Here is a 13,944-nt window from a genome sequence, read left to right as displayed (position 1 = left end):
GTCTCTGACATTCGGACCTCAAGGAGGCTATACGTTTGATTCCTGATTTCTTTGACTAATTGCATAGCGTAGAAAAAGAACTTTTTTGCTCCTACATTGTTTGGGAGATTTGGAAAAAAAAGTCTTTTGCATACATAAGCTTCTTTGTGATGCCGCTGCGTCATAAAAAAAAAAAACTTTGGAAGTGTCCAAGTTGGTTGTAATTTTCTGCACAGTACACTTTGCACGTTAAAGAATTAACCAGTAAGACTCGACAACAAAATAAATGAAAGGGTCGATTAGTCTGGAGCACAAAAAAAAAACGTGGCTGCATGTCAGTTGTAAAACAAAACTGATCTTTCCTGCAGTATACACAGCTAAAGGAATCGTCCCTGTACATGTAAATAAAACAAGTAAGCCATTAGACAACTTCTAACGAATGGCAATCTTGAATCCCTATTCATTTTTCCAGAATACAAAATGGATGATCGTAGTTTTATACCCATTTAATTAGAGAGCAGTTACCAAAGTTTAAGACAATGTATTGTTGAAAAAAGAACGATATATTAAAGCAATTATCTGGAATTTAGTTTCCAACCCTAATGCATTCATTGGATGAAGGCAATGGAGATAACGAACAGTAATCAATATAAAAGTCCATAAAACAACACAAAACAGGAGCAGAGCAAACAAAGACCTCTAAAACGTCAGAAGTGGGATCAGGTGCCATGGAGGAGTGAGCAACCCCCTACCGACCGGTCACACCCGCGGTGTTCTCCTTGTCATGATCGGGAAATAACGGAAGAATCCGTCGTCAAATCAGTGTATAAATACATGTAATGGACTAACAATTAGTATGAAAAACGTCAGTCAGCATTTGACTCGATGATAAATTGTATTTGCTGACAAGGTCATTGTATCAACCAAAGAACTTACGAAACGATGACTTTAAACGAGACTGCTGATATTCTTGTTTCATCAACTTGTCTGTCAATAACTTACCTTGTTTTAGAAACTGTTCATAGAGCATGCTCTTGCGTATCGAATCAACTGAGATATATAAACACCGTATGCAGGTGATGAAGGTATATTGCTGCATTAGTAAGGGAAGTTGTCGATAGAAAAGTTAAAGTCATCACATTTATCATAGAGCTTGGTTGTTAGATTACCATTAACGTCTTTTGCAAGTAAAATATCCAAGTATGAACCAGATGTGTCAGACTCTGTGGTATCTTGGATGTGAAGTTAAATTTGCCAAGTGGTTAACATTTATATCGAGAACTTGCACTTTCTTGGATGACTTCACAAAGAAACAAGTTTAATTCATTTCTAATAAAATGAACGAGTAAACGCATGTACCTAAACAAAAAATTATCTGTACATTCAATCACTTAATATATTTAAAAAGTACCCACATGATACAAGAAAATCATCTAAACACAACCCACGAAAGTGGTATTCTTATAGTACATGGTATAGAAGTTTAAACATGATCTTGTTACCGGAATACGAAAAACCTTATGGTTATGGTTAAAACAAAAAAGTCAGATGGAAGTGGGTTTGATTTACTATAACTCAACTGGATTCCATCAAATTTCTACAAATAATTGCAAAGAAAGAAACAATAAGTAAATTTTCAACCATGACATTATTCCTTCTCACTCGCCAAAATATTTATCAAACAAATCCTCAAATGAACTTTTTAAAAAAAAAAAAATTAAGTTAAAACCTTTTCAAAGATCAATAATATCAAAATATATAACTTTTCTACGCTTCGTACAACCATTCCATTAATTTGTTAAAGAGTTGTTAACATCACAGACAATTGCTTCCTTAATAAAAATCCATTTCGTTTGATATTTAACGTCCCTCTCGAAAATTTTCAATCATGGAGACGCCAACATTTACTGGTGGAGAGCAGTACGTCTGTCTAATACTCGGTGCTCAGGGCAACAGTAAAGAATCTTTTTTGTGCCAGCACCTAATGCGACACGGGACCTCGGTTCATACGGTCTCATCCGAAGGACCGGTCTCAACGTAACACGTGGGATTTGAACCTGCGACGTAAAGATTGGCTCCTTACTACGCAACTCTAGAGCAGACGCTCTAACAACTGTGCCACGCAAGCAAATACATGTACAATTCGTAAATTTACGTATATTGTGATTGATTGTCTACGTCGCCCGCGTGGCGCAGTGGTAAGAACGTCTACTCTAGAGAGGATTTGATCCTTACGTCGCGAGTTCGAATCCCAATATGGGACGTGGAGACCAGTTCTTTGGATGAGATCGTATAAACAGGGGTTCCGTGTCGCATTAGTTGCTGGCACGAAATTAAAGATCATTCACTGCTGAGTGGCCGTAAGTGCCAAATATAGGACACAATCTGGAGCTCTCCACCGGCAAGTGGTGGTAGTGTCCATATGAGTGAAAAATTCTTCAGAGAGACGTTGAACGCTTTGTACAACCATTCCATTAATTTGTTAAAGAGTTGTTAACATCACAGACAATTGCTTCCTTAATAAAAATCCATTTCGTTTGATATTTAACGTCCCTCTCGAAAATTTTCAATCATGGAGACGCCAACATTTACTGGTGGAGAGCAGTACGTCTGTCTAATACTCGGTGCTCAGGGCAACAGTAAAGAATCTTTTTTGTGCCAGCACCTAATGCGACACGGGACCTCGGTTCATACGGTCTCATCCGAAGGACCGGTCTCAACGTAACACGTGGGATTTGAACCTGCGACGTAAAGATTGGCTCCTTACTACGCAACTCTAGAGCAGACGCTCTAACAACTGTGCCACGCAAGCAAATACATGTACAATTCGTAAATTTACGTATATTGTGATTGATTGTCTACGTCGCCCGCGTGGCGCAGTGGTAAGAACGTCTACTCTAGAGAGGATTTGATCCTTACGTCGCGAGTTTAAATCCCAATATGGGACGTGGAGACCAGTTCTTTGGATGAGATCGTATAAACAGGGGTTCCGTGTCGCATTAGTTGCTGGCACGAAATTAAAGATCATTCACTGCTCAGTGGCCGTAAGTGCCAAATATAGGACACAATCTGGAGCTCTCCACCGGCAAGTGGTGGTAGTGTCCATATGAGTGAAAAATTCTTCAGAGAGACGTTGAACAGCATACAATAAATCTGCAAAATTACCAGACAGCTAACATTTTGTTGAAATCGTTCTGATTCTACTTTCAGCTACTCTGGCGTTGATATTAAAATGGTTCTTGAGGTCTTGAGGTCCTTGTTGACATTATGCAGGGTCTGATGAAATAACTGTGCTCCCTATATAATTTATTAGCCGTGTTTATATACATGTATAAATTTACGAAGTATAATTCATTAAAAACTCGCATGTTAAAAAGATATCGATTTTCAATTAACAGTAGTTACTTTCATTCATATTCCATATTTATATCGGTATGTCGACTCGATGTATTATTTCAGTGAGCTCGATATAAGACACTATAGATTTAGCCATGCACATCTATCCTTTTTAATGTTTAACTGACTAAAGATGATCATGGACAGCTAATGTCTAAATTACGGTATATGACAAACGGCAGAACTTAGATTTTCCATTGTCAACTTGTTTATGTAGCAATATTTCAACACAAATTGCATATACTAGTGGGGTTTATGACTTTCAACTGATTTGATACGCTAGAGCCTGCTCTGAAAGCAATCAAATTTTAAACAAGGCAAACTAATGACAAATAAGTCGATTTAAGAAGGATTTCAACGTTAGCTTTTGGTAATTTCTATGCAAACTATAATGTTCTTGTTAGTGAAAACAGTCTATCGTTTGCTCTGACATGTTTCATACTATTTGTCAAATGCCCTCCGATGCAGCTTCCAAAGTCCATTTCATCCTTACCTTCATTTATGTAGTATTATATCATATAATTTTAAGTAACTCTGCTTTTTTTAAACATGACATTGAATTGATCAAGAGTGCCCCCGAATATTTCTTAAATCACCGTCTTTTTCTTGTTAAGTATCCAAAAATGACACAGATTTGAGCGACAATATATCTGTTATTTCCAGTTCAGAGGGATAGATCGAATCGACGTAGGAATGAAAATGAATTTTATTGTTAATTAAAAGCAACGCCATCGATATATTTTTAAAATGTTAAACTAAGGACAACAACAAGAGACTTCTTTTCATGTAGAAGGTATAAAAAAAACATTCTGCTTCAATAGGACACAAAATAGGTATACAGTGGGAGCGCACAAGGTACCCATGGAAATTCCGACAGTTGTTGGAAAAATCTTCAAATAAATTCATGAAATATTGTCAAACAGAGACTCAAGCATGTCCCAATTATTAACTTCGGAATACATGCGTGTACAACCAGAATGTTTTTAAGGAAAAAGGTTTGCAAATGACCTAGTATAAGTATCCATATCTGAATTTTAAAGTAATCTAAAAGATTCTACTTCACTGCTGTTAATATTTTAGTAAACAATTATAGATAAATTAAAAACAATTATAAGATATGAATAGGCCAACCAATTTTTGATTTTCAATATGCCAAAAATATCTATAATATTCCACTGGCTTACAAATATATTATAAATCAATATGTCTTCAACATAGTCTACAAAACAACAGCGGTTTTAACAACGCAAAGCAGCAACAGATCCATGATCAATGGAACATAGGAAACCAATTACTGTTGAACTTCAGTATGTCGAACCCTTGATATCTCGAATACTAGTACTATGGAGATGTCAAAGTGATGTGAAAGTTCATACACTTGTTCTTTTAAAAGTATTTAAGCCTCGATAATCGATTGCTTAAATATATCGAACTTTTTTCTCTCAAGTTGAGTTCGAGAAAACGAGGTCAGACTTTATAATAGTCGTCTTGAAATGACAGTTGGTCAACAACAGTTTATCAATCCACATGGTATAATGAAGGGTATAATATTTTACAACAGCAAGTATACAGATAAATGGAATAACAACTTCACAAGGGTACTACAAAGCGGACATCTCCTCGCAAAGAGCATATCAGTATATCAAGACATCATTCGACATTGATCCCGTGTTCGTCATTTTCTTCCTGCGATTCTTCGTCCACGACCATGCTTTCACATTGCTGATACTCAGATATCAAATCTTTTAAGTTCGACTCGGCTTCCGTAAACTCCATTTCATCCATACCCTCATTTTTGTAATGATGAAGGTACGCTTTTCTTCGAAACATGACATGGAATTGATCAACGATGCGCCGGAATATTTCTTGAATTGCGGTATTGTTACCGATGAACGTTGCCGAAAGTTTGGAGTCCGTGTTTGGAACATTACAGACACCTAATTTCAAGCTATCTGGTATCCACTCTACAAAGCCGCTGGCCATTTTATTTCTAGTTTGCATGAGCTTTGATTCAACCTCCATCATAGATACACGGCCCCTGAACATCGTGCCTACTGTTAAATATCTACCATGACGTGGGTCACAGTCTGCCAACATGTTCCGCGAATCGAACACTTCCCTGATCAGTTGCGCAACACTGAGCGCCCGAAACTGCTCGCAGTTCCTGGCGGTCAGTGGAGCGCATCCTGGAATGAAGAAGTGAAGACGCGGGAATGGAACCATATTGACGGCCAGTTTTCGTAAATCCGAATTGAGTTGCCCCGGAAACCGTAACGACGCTGTTACTCCAGACATCGTACGGGAGATGAGATGATTGAGATCGCCATAACTCGGGTTCCGAATTTTCAGGCTCTGTAAGCAGATCTTTTGAAGAGCCTCGTTATCGACGCAAAAAGTTTGTTCGGATTGTTCAAGAAGTTGATGAAGGGCAAGTACTGCATTGTAAGGTTCCTGTGCCACGTTGGAAACCTGAAATAGAAAAAAATAATAGATATACATACTGTTTTTATTACTCAGTAGAGATATTATTGTTTTTCCTTCGACATGGAGAATACATTAGAAAAAATGTACCCAATCGAAAGATATTTTTTATGAACTTCTATTTTGAAACCAAATGATACAAATTAAACTTACCGTGGATGACGGAAATATGGAATAGCAGCATTTCATACGATCCGGAAACTCCTCCGAAATCTTTTCTAGTATTAATGTTCCCATTCCAGATCCGGTCCCACCACCCAAGGAATGCGGCAACTGGAAACCCTGGAGACACTCGCATCGCTCGGCCTCTCTTCTCAAGATATCAATCACTTCATCCACAAGTTCAGCTCCCTCTGTGTAATGCCCTTTCGCCCAGACGTTACCCGCACCGTTTTGACCAAAGACAAAATTATCCTGTCTGAATATTTTACCATAAGGTCCGCTACGGATAGCATCTATAGTTCCGGGTTCGAGATCCACCATGCACGACCGAGGAACGTAAGATCCGACTTGACCCTCAGAGAAAAAGACATCGATCCGTTCCAGTTGGATATCTTCATTCCCCATGTATTTCCCATCGTTGCTTATACCGTGTTCTTGGGAAATTTCCTCCCAAAATTTCGAACCGACTTGGTTGCCACATTGTCCAACTTGAACATGAATTATTTCTCTCATTGCAATTCTTTGTTTTATACTACTACGCACATATGTACTTCAAAAACTTTATAATAGTCATTACACTCTCTTATCAAAGATGATACATGTAACTTAATATATGATAATATGTGATATCAGAAATAAAATAAGTCAAGTTCAATGTCCACTGAGTTTTGTTTAAAAAAATTAATCTTTTATCATACACTTGCTTTGAGGAAAATAAGATTTGGTTGTTAAACAGTGATCAATGTCCCTGTATGGCAACTGGTGGCGTTAAGGTTATGAGGTTACAATTCTAACATGTATGCAATGAAAGGACTTAATTAAAAGAATATGCCTGTAAAATTTTAAAAGGCCTAGCATCAACTGTTACAAAGTTATGGTGAAGACTAGAATTTTCGAGGTCAAAATTAATACACTGTGACCTGGGGGGTGATTTTGAGTTCAGGTCAAAGGTCAAAGTCGTAAATTCAAAAATTATAGGTGTGTGTAAAACTCTCATTTCAAGGCGAAATCTCAAGAAGTTTTTAAGCTTTAGCAATAAAATTTATAACATAACTCAAAACAGACCTGTAGAATAGATAACCATTATTATCAGTTGACGATTCCCTATATCCCCAACCGAAAGAGGGGCATTCAGTGTTTTCCCTAAGAACCGGCTGACGGCCAAATTGACCACTTCGATTGATAAAAATGTCGCCTAGAAATCAAAACTTCTTGTAAGGTTAACATAGTTCTGTTCATTAACATCAACCCTTAACCTGTATCAATCGATCTTTAACCTTGTACTTAAGGAATAACTGTCTTATTTTTTGATTTCATGATGTGATCAATCGATTGGGTTGCGTGATAATTTGCATAAACGCCTTCGGCGTTTATGCATAAAATTATCACGCAAGCCAATCGATTTGATCTTATCATGAAATTGAAAACTGTGCCAGTTATTCCTTATATTTACATGCTTTGATTCCGCCAATTCAAGTGCTTCAAACCCTGTTTCTGTCTAGCTGTTTGTTTCGCCCTACACGTGTTTTTTTTTTTTTTTTTTTTTTTTTTTTTTTTTTTTTTTTTTGGAACCGCGCCAATACATTGATGGGAAAATAAAGTACATTTGCAATTTGTAATTTTATCTCAGACAAAGACATTGGAAATGTAAATATTTTAAAATAAATGGAGAACACTGGGTATTAATTTCGGTCTGTCTGTCTGTCTGTACGTCCGCCCGTCTAACTGTATTTCTGTCTGTCTGTAACACGTTCCATTCCATGCAATGTCGCGAGAAGCTTTTGAGCTTTTGCAATGTTTTACACAGCAATTCCCTACATGTATGACATAAGAAAGATTCCTATTGATTTTGAGGTCAAGTTCATAATTCAAAAATTCTGTCATTTTTAACTCTTTCGTCTCAGCGCGATATCTCGAGAAGCTTTTGCAATCATGATATTTTTATACCACAACTCCTTATGGCCTAAGGAAAGCTACAATACTAGTATATTTTGAGGTCAAAAGGTCAGAGTGGTAAATCCATATATTATGTGTGTGATTGTCTGTAAAACTCTCATTTGCAGGCGATAGCTAAAGATGCTTTCGAGTTGATTTTCGTAATTCTCTATATATGGTTCCTCCCACCCTTCTAATGAAAGTGCCCCTTTGACCCACCCCTACCCCCCTCGATCTGCTCATGCACTTCTTTTTTTTCCTTAAGCTATGGACACAGATTTTCTGAGTTAGCGTGTATTTATCTCATAAATGACCTCTGTCTTTTTGAAATCCGCCTTTTTTTTTCAGATTTATAGTTTGAGGAGACGTCACTAAAATGCATTTGTAAGCTATTTACTGGCAAATTGTAAATAAATTTTAGTTAATTAACATTAGACCTAGATTTGTACTATGCAGTCTTAACTTTTAATTTCCTAGGGCTTTTTAATCTATTTTCAAATAAAAAAATTGGTTTAGTTTTTTTATTTATTGAAATACCCCCTTTGATACAGGTCTGGGACTCGTGGAATGTCGCAAAGAGTTACATGCATATATGTAATCTGACAGATGCACTGTTTCTGATTTATTTTTCTTTCAGATTTAGTTTTGATGAGACGGCAATTTTTTAAAATAAAATACATTTGTAAGCTTTATACCGGCAAGCTTTTTAAATATTATGATTTGATCTGGTTTGTATTAATTAAAAAAGTTTTTGCATCTCTTTTCAAATAAATATTCTCATTTCTATATCTTTCAGTATCATTCCAGTAACAGGTTGTCACTTTGCATGATCGAGCAAGCGTGCTTATTATTTCACATGTGGATAACCATACTACTCATCGATTGGATGTTTGATTTCAATGAAAGCAATTATACTACTTTGCATATGAAATACAGAAAACAGCAATCATTATACCACCTGCAATACTGACCAATCGTATTTGAATGATTTTTCATGAGAATGTAGTAATCATTTTAATCACATGTGGAAAGCAAGTTAATCCTTATAATGCTGACGTTGATCGCTATATATATCTCGTATATAGCATGATAGTTTCAAAGTATAAGCTTAATGTTTGTTATTTCATGCTTTGCATTTTCTCATACGTATCAAAATTAACCCCATTCATTCAAATCATAACAAATATGACAAGTGCTCTTTTAGAACAGCTAGAAAACGTTCTTTGACTGACCACGTGTTACTATGGCACGCCAAATCCACAAAAATGAGCAAAACATAGTTTCACAGTCGATAAACTAGGTTTATCGGTTGTAAACTATAGTTTACGGACTGTAAACTATAGTTAACAACGTTAATCTATATTTTACATCTGTAAACCATAGTTAACGCGATAATAGAGTTTTCCCGCGTTTCGGAGAATAGCGGGAAAACGTTGTATGATAGCAACGTGTTTGAATAGCTATGCGTAGTAATACAAGGCGGGCCATAGGAAGGCCAGTATAAAGGGTCAGTGGCGTAAAGTTAAGGTCATTCTAAGCCAGTCTTTCTCAGTGCACGGAGCACTATTTTTCTCGGGCAGCATGGCGAACGACGAGCTACTACAACGAGTTTCGGAGATAATGGACTCCAAATTATCATCTTTGGAGCAGAAAATAACGAAACAGCAAAGACAACAACATGAGCAACAGCTTTCTAAACTTCAAGCAGCAAACGACAAGGCTTTTGTCTTTAAACGAAAGGGAAACGAGGCTCAGTACAAATTTAACAACAGCATTAGAGACAAGCTGGTAGAGGCCAACACGGGTCTGAGCGAAGGAGAGCCAGAAGTAGCCTTTAATTGCATTTCCTCAGGTATAGAGCTTCTTCATCAGCGACAAAAATTAATTAAATTAGCAGACTCATCCAAGACGGGATGGCGCACCGTTCAAGAATACACGCAGCACGAATTAGTGTCTGACGAGGAGGATGAAAAACGAATTTTGAAGGCAGAAATAAGGGCCGAAAAGAAGTTGAAAGAGGAGCGGATCCAAAAGGCGAGAGCGGCCAGACGCATCAACCCATACCCGGAGAAGTCCAACAGCGCACAAAATCAGACCAAGTCATACGAGGGCAGCAAAAAGTCGGGGACATGCTTTAAATGCGGTTTCGCCGGTCATTGGGCAAAGGAATGCACCAGCAACAGCAAAGAGACAAGCTCTAAGTTAAGTAATTTAGATAGTATTGCTCAAAATATATGCAGTAATCAAGAAAGTGTATTATCTAAGATTAGTGTTTTAGATAGAAAAACGAATGTACGCCGTTTTGTGGCCACTGTAGATGAAAATGTCAGTCCAGTTGGACGTTTGAGAAGTCATTTGACAAAATGGGTAGAAATAAAAACCGATAAGTACATTTTAGATGTAATAGTAAACGGATACAAGATTCCATTTAAAACTATTCCAGAGAGTGTTTGTTTGGACAATAACAAATCTGCTAGGGATAATGTCAAAATTGTTTATTCCGAGATTCAAAAGCTCATTGACAAAGGTTGCGTAACACAGGTAAGGAATGTTCCTTTTGTTGTTAATCCTTTGACTCTTGCTTTCAACAAAACAGGTAAACCTCGCTTAGTGTTAGACTGTAGGCATATCAATGCTTGTATTCATGATTTTTCGTTCAGAATGGAAGATGTTAAAGTTGCAAGAGAAATTTTTCAAAAAGGGGATTTTTTATTTAGCTTCGATTTAAAATCAGCGTATCATCACATTGAAATTTTTGAACAGCATAGACAATATCTAGGTTTTCAATGGGAAATCAATGGTGCTATCAAATATTTTGTTTTCAATGTATTACCATTCGGCATTTCTTCAGCAGCTCTTATTTTTACAAAACTTATGAGAAAAGTAGTTCAGTATTGGAGATCCCTGAGTTTTCAGGTTGTCATGTATTTGGACGATGGCTTAGCTGGATGTAGTAATTTTGATGACGCATTTTTACTTAGCGATATTATCAAAAGAGACTTAACAGAGTTGGGATTTATTATTTCAGATTCAAAAAGTGTCTGGTACCCACAGCAAAATATAGTATGGTTAGGTTTTAAATGGGATACGGTTAACGGTGTCTTGAAAGTAACCTCAGAGAGAATTAATAAGCTTCTCAGGTGTATCGAGGAAATTTTATTTAAGACTCAATCTGGGTACATATGCTTTCTGGTGAAATCAATAGCTAGTATTGTGGGTCAGATCATATCTATGGAAGACGCTATAGGACATGCGGTTCGTTTCAACACTAGATATTTATATCAAGACATATTGACAAGATACAGTTGGAATTCAAGTATTAAACTAAGTGATCAATCGTTAGGAGAACTGACATTTTGGAGAGACAATGCAGTGTCAATTAATGGTAAGGAAATTAAGACTTGCAGTGAATCTTCAGATTTAAAGGTTTTTAGCGACGCTTCTGATTCAGGTTTTGGGGCTTATGTAGAAAATTCAGAGATTACAGAGGTACTAGGTCTCTGGACAGGAGAGGAATCCTTGAAAAGTTCTACGTGGAGGGAACTAGAAGCAATTAACAGGTGTTTGAATACTATAGGGGAAAGTATTCAGGGCAAAAACGTAGCATGGTATACTGACAGCAAAAGTGCTTGCAGAATTTTGGAAGTCGGTAGTAGAAAGTCTCATTTGCATGATATTGCTGTTAAAATAAATGAAAAAATTCTGAATTCACAAATAGTGTTTGATATAAATTGGGTGCCAAGAGGCAAAAACATTCAAGCAGACTTGCTTAGTAGATGTTTTGATAGTGATGACTGGGGAATAAAAAATAGTGTTTTTCAAACTATTGACAATTGTTGGGGCATACACTCATGCGATAGGTTTGCAACAGACTATAATACTAAATGTATTAAATTTAATTCAAGGTGGTGGTGCCCAGATACCAGTGGGATAGACGCTTTTAAGCATTTCTGGGGTAATGACAATAATTGGTTGGTTCCGCCCCCTAGGTTGGTTTGTAAGACAATAAACAAACTGAAACAAGACAAAGGAAAGGGTACTCTTATCATTCCTCAATGGAAATCTTCCCCATTTTGGCCTTTATTACGCAAAGGGGATGATTGGGATTATTTTATTAAGGGAGTGAAGAAGGTCAATTCTTTGATAACTGAAAGAGGTAGAGGGGCAAATGGTATATTTGGAGGTCACAAAGTATTTGACATGGTTGCATTACGAATCGAATTTTAGATTCATGTTAATAATATACAGTTTGTCATTTATTTATTTTTCAGAGCTAAACGTTCTAAAGAGTGTGCAGGACAGTTTGATTTCATCAGGTGTGGACCTTTCATCTCCAGACAATGCAGTGTTAGCAGCAAAAATGTGTGAATATATCATGAAATCTAGAAGTGTGAACACCAGCAAGAAATATATTTCATCATTCAGCAGATGGTCAAAATTCATCGCAAACAAAGGAAAATCAGCTATACCGGCCAATCCATTTCACATTTCCCTGTATCTCACTCACTTACTGCACATCGGTTGTTCTTTCCACATCATTTCCAGTGCTGTATATGCTATTAAGTGGGCCCATTCTATTTTAGGCCACAAGGATCCAACAGAACACTCCTTCATTAAAAATTTATTAGAGGCTTCCAAGCGTAATAACAAACCTAAAGTTATAAAAAAGGAAATCGTCACAGCCAGTGATTTAATTTTATTGTGTGATACTTATGTCAACAGCACAAATTTGTTAGAAGTGCGTGATCTGTGTATGATTCTTCTTTCTTTTGCTGGATTTTTACGTTTCGAGGAGCTTAGTTCTCTCCGTTGTTCAGATTTAACTTTCATGGACGGATATGTGAAAATTTCCATCAACAAAAGCAAAACCGATCAATATAGACAAGGAAACGAAATTTTAATATCTGCTGGTGTTACCTCGGCTTGTCCAGTTAAAATGTTAAATCGTTATATATCTTTAGGAAGTATAGACATTTCTTCTGGTCACTTTTTGTTCAAGTCCGTGTTTAAATCTAAAGACGGTTTAAAGTTAATATACAAAGACAAAAAACTTAGTTATACCAGGGCCAGGGAGTGCATTTTGTCAAAACTAAAATCCGTTATGGGAAACATCAATATTGGTCTTCATTCTCTGCGTTCAGGAGGTGCGACGGCTGCAGCAAATTCCAAAGTAAACGAGCGATGTTGGAAGAAACATGGTAGATGGGCATCAGATTCGTCCAAAGATGGATACGTGAAAGACAGCCTAGAAAGTAGACTTTCTGTTTCGAAAAATTTAGGATTATGACTTGTGATTTTTTTCTTTGGTAAATGAAATATGTTTGTAAAAAAAAAAAAAGTTTTATATCATATATATTTCATAATATCTTGCATTTTTGTTGAGTTTTTTCATAGCGTTTACAGCTTTTGCTTACTTTTGAACATTTTATTCTAAGCTTGTCTGGCTCACACCTATGTTGTGTTGTGTTTATATAGAGAAAAGGGGGGGGGGGGGTGGATAGTATTCTTATAAGTGTATATTATACTAGAGTTTTCCCGCGTTTCGGAGAATAGCGGGAAAACGTTGTATGATAGCAACGTGTTTGAATAGCTATGCGTAGTAATACAAGGCGGGCCATAGGAAGGCCAGTATAAAGGGTCAGTGGCGTAAAGTTAAGGTCATTCTAAGCCAGTCTTTCTCAGTGCACGGAGCACTATTTTTTTCTGATTTTTTTTTTTGAAGAGATTGTTTAAATTCAAATATATATTTGTATTTTTCTTTTCCTTTTTTATATGAATAAGTCCGATATTCACCCCTAGACATTACTTAACACTTGCGTTCGGACACAGGTTTCCATAGTTTTTTCATATATTTCATCTATGGTTTTTCCTGGGCGGTTTTTAATGTCGATTATGGGGATATTTTGCATAATTGTTTATGTCATGGTTTATTTAAATAATAAGGATTTGTCAATCTGTCTTGCTACATAAGAATGTTAATAAAATTATTAA

At 36.6% G+C, this 13,944-nt stretch overlaps 1 protein-coding gene across 1 annotated transcript; it reads right to left on the bottom strand.

Moving 5' to 3' along the window:
* Nucleotides 1-4,955: 4,955 nt before the first annotated feature.
* On the bottom strand, nt 4,956-6,639 carry LOC134238807 (tubulin beta chain-like). Its single transcript, XM_062720921.1, has 2 exons — nt 6,010-6,639; nt 4,956-5,844 (listed from the first exon to the last, which is right to left on the bottom strand). Exons 1-2 carry the CDS (start codon nt 6,529-6,531, stop codon nt 5,026-5,028), a joined length of 1,341 nt encoding a protein of 446 aa, XP_062576905.1. The 5' UTR covers nt 6,532-6,639; the 3' UTR covers nt 4,956-5,025.
* Between the last annotated feature and the right edge of the window lie 7,305 nt (nt 6,640-13,944).

This window comes from Saccostrea cucullata, unplaced genomic scaffold (assembly GCF_032062105.1).
Source record: "Saccostrea cucullata isolate Sc308-1 unplaced genomic scaffold, CSIRO_AGI_Scuc_v1 ctg2059, whole genome shotgun sequence".
Classification (NCBI taxonomy): Eukaryota; Metazoa; Mollusca; class Bivalvia; order Ostreida; family Ostreidae; genus Saccostrea; species Saccostrea cuccullata.
The sequence above is the reverse complement of the archived record's forward strand: the minus strand, read 5'-3'. Positions and strand labels throughout refer to the sequence as shown.

Excerpts from the sequence above, each read along its gene's own strand:
- LOC134238807 (XM_062720921.1), bottom strand. The coding sequence starts at position 6,531 with ATGAGAGAAATAATTCATGTTCAAGTTGGACAATGTGGCAACCAAGTC. Across the intron at positions 5,845-6,009 it reads CCATATTTCCGTCATCCACG|GTTTCCAACGTGGCACAGGA; the intron begins GTAAGTTTAATT and ends TTTCTATTTCAG.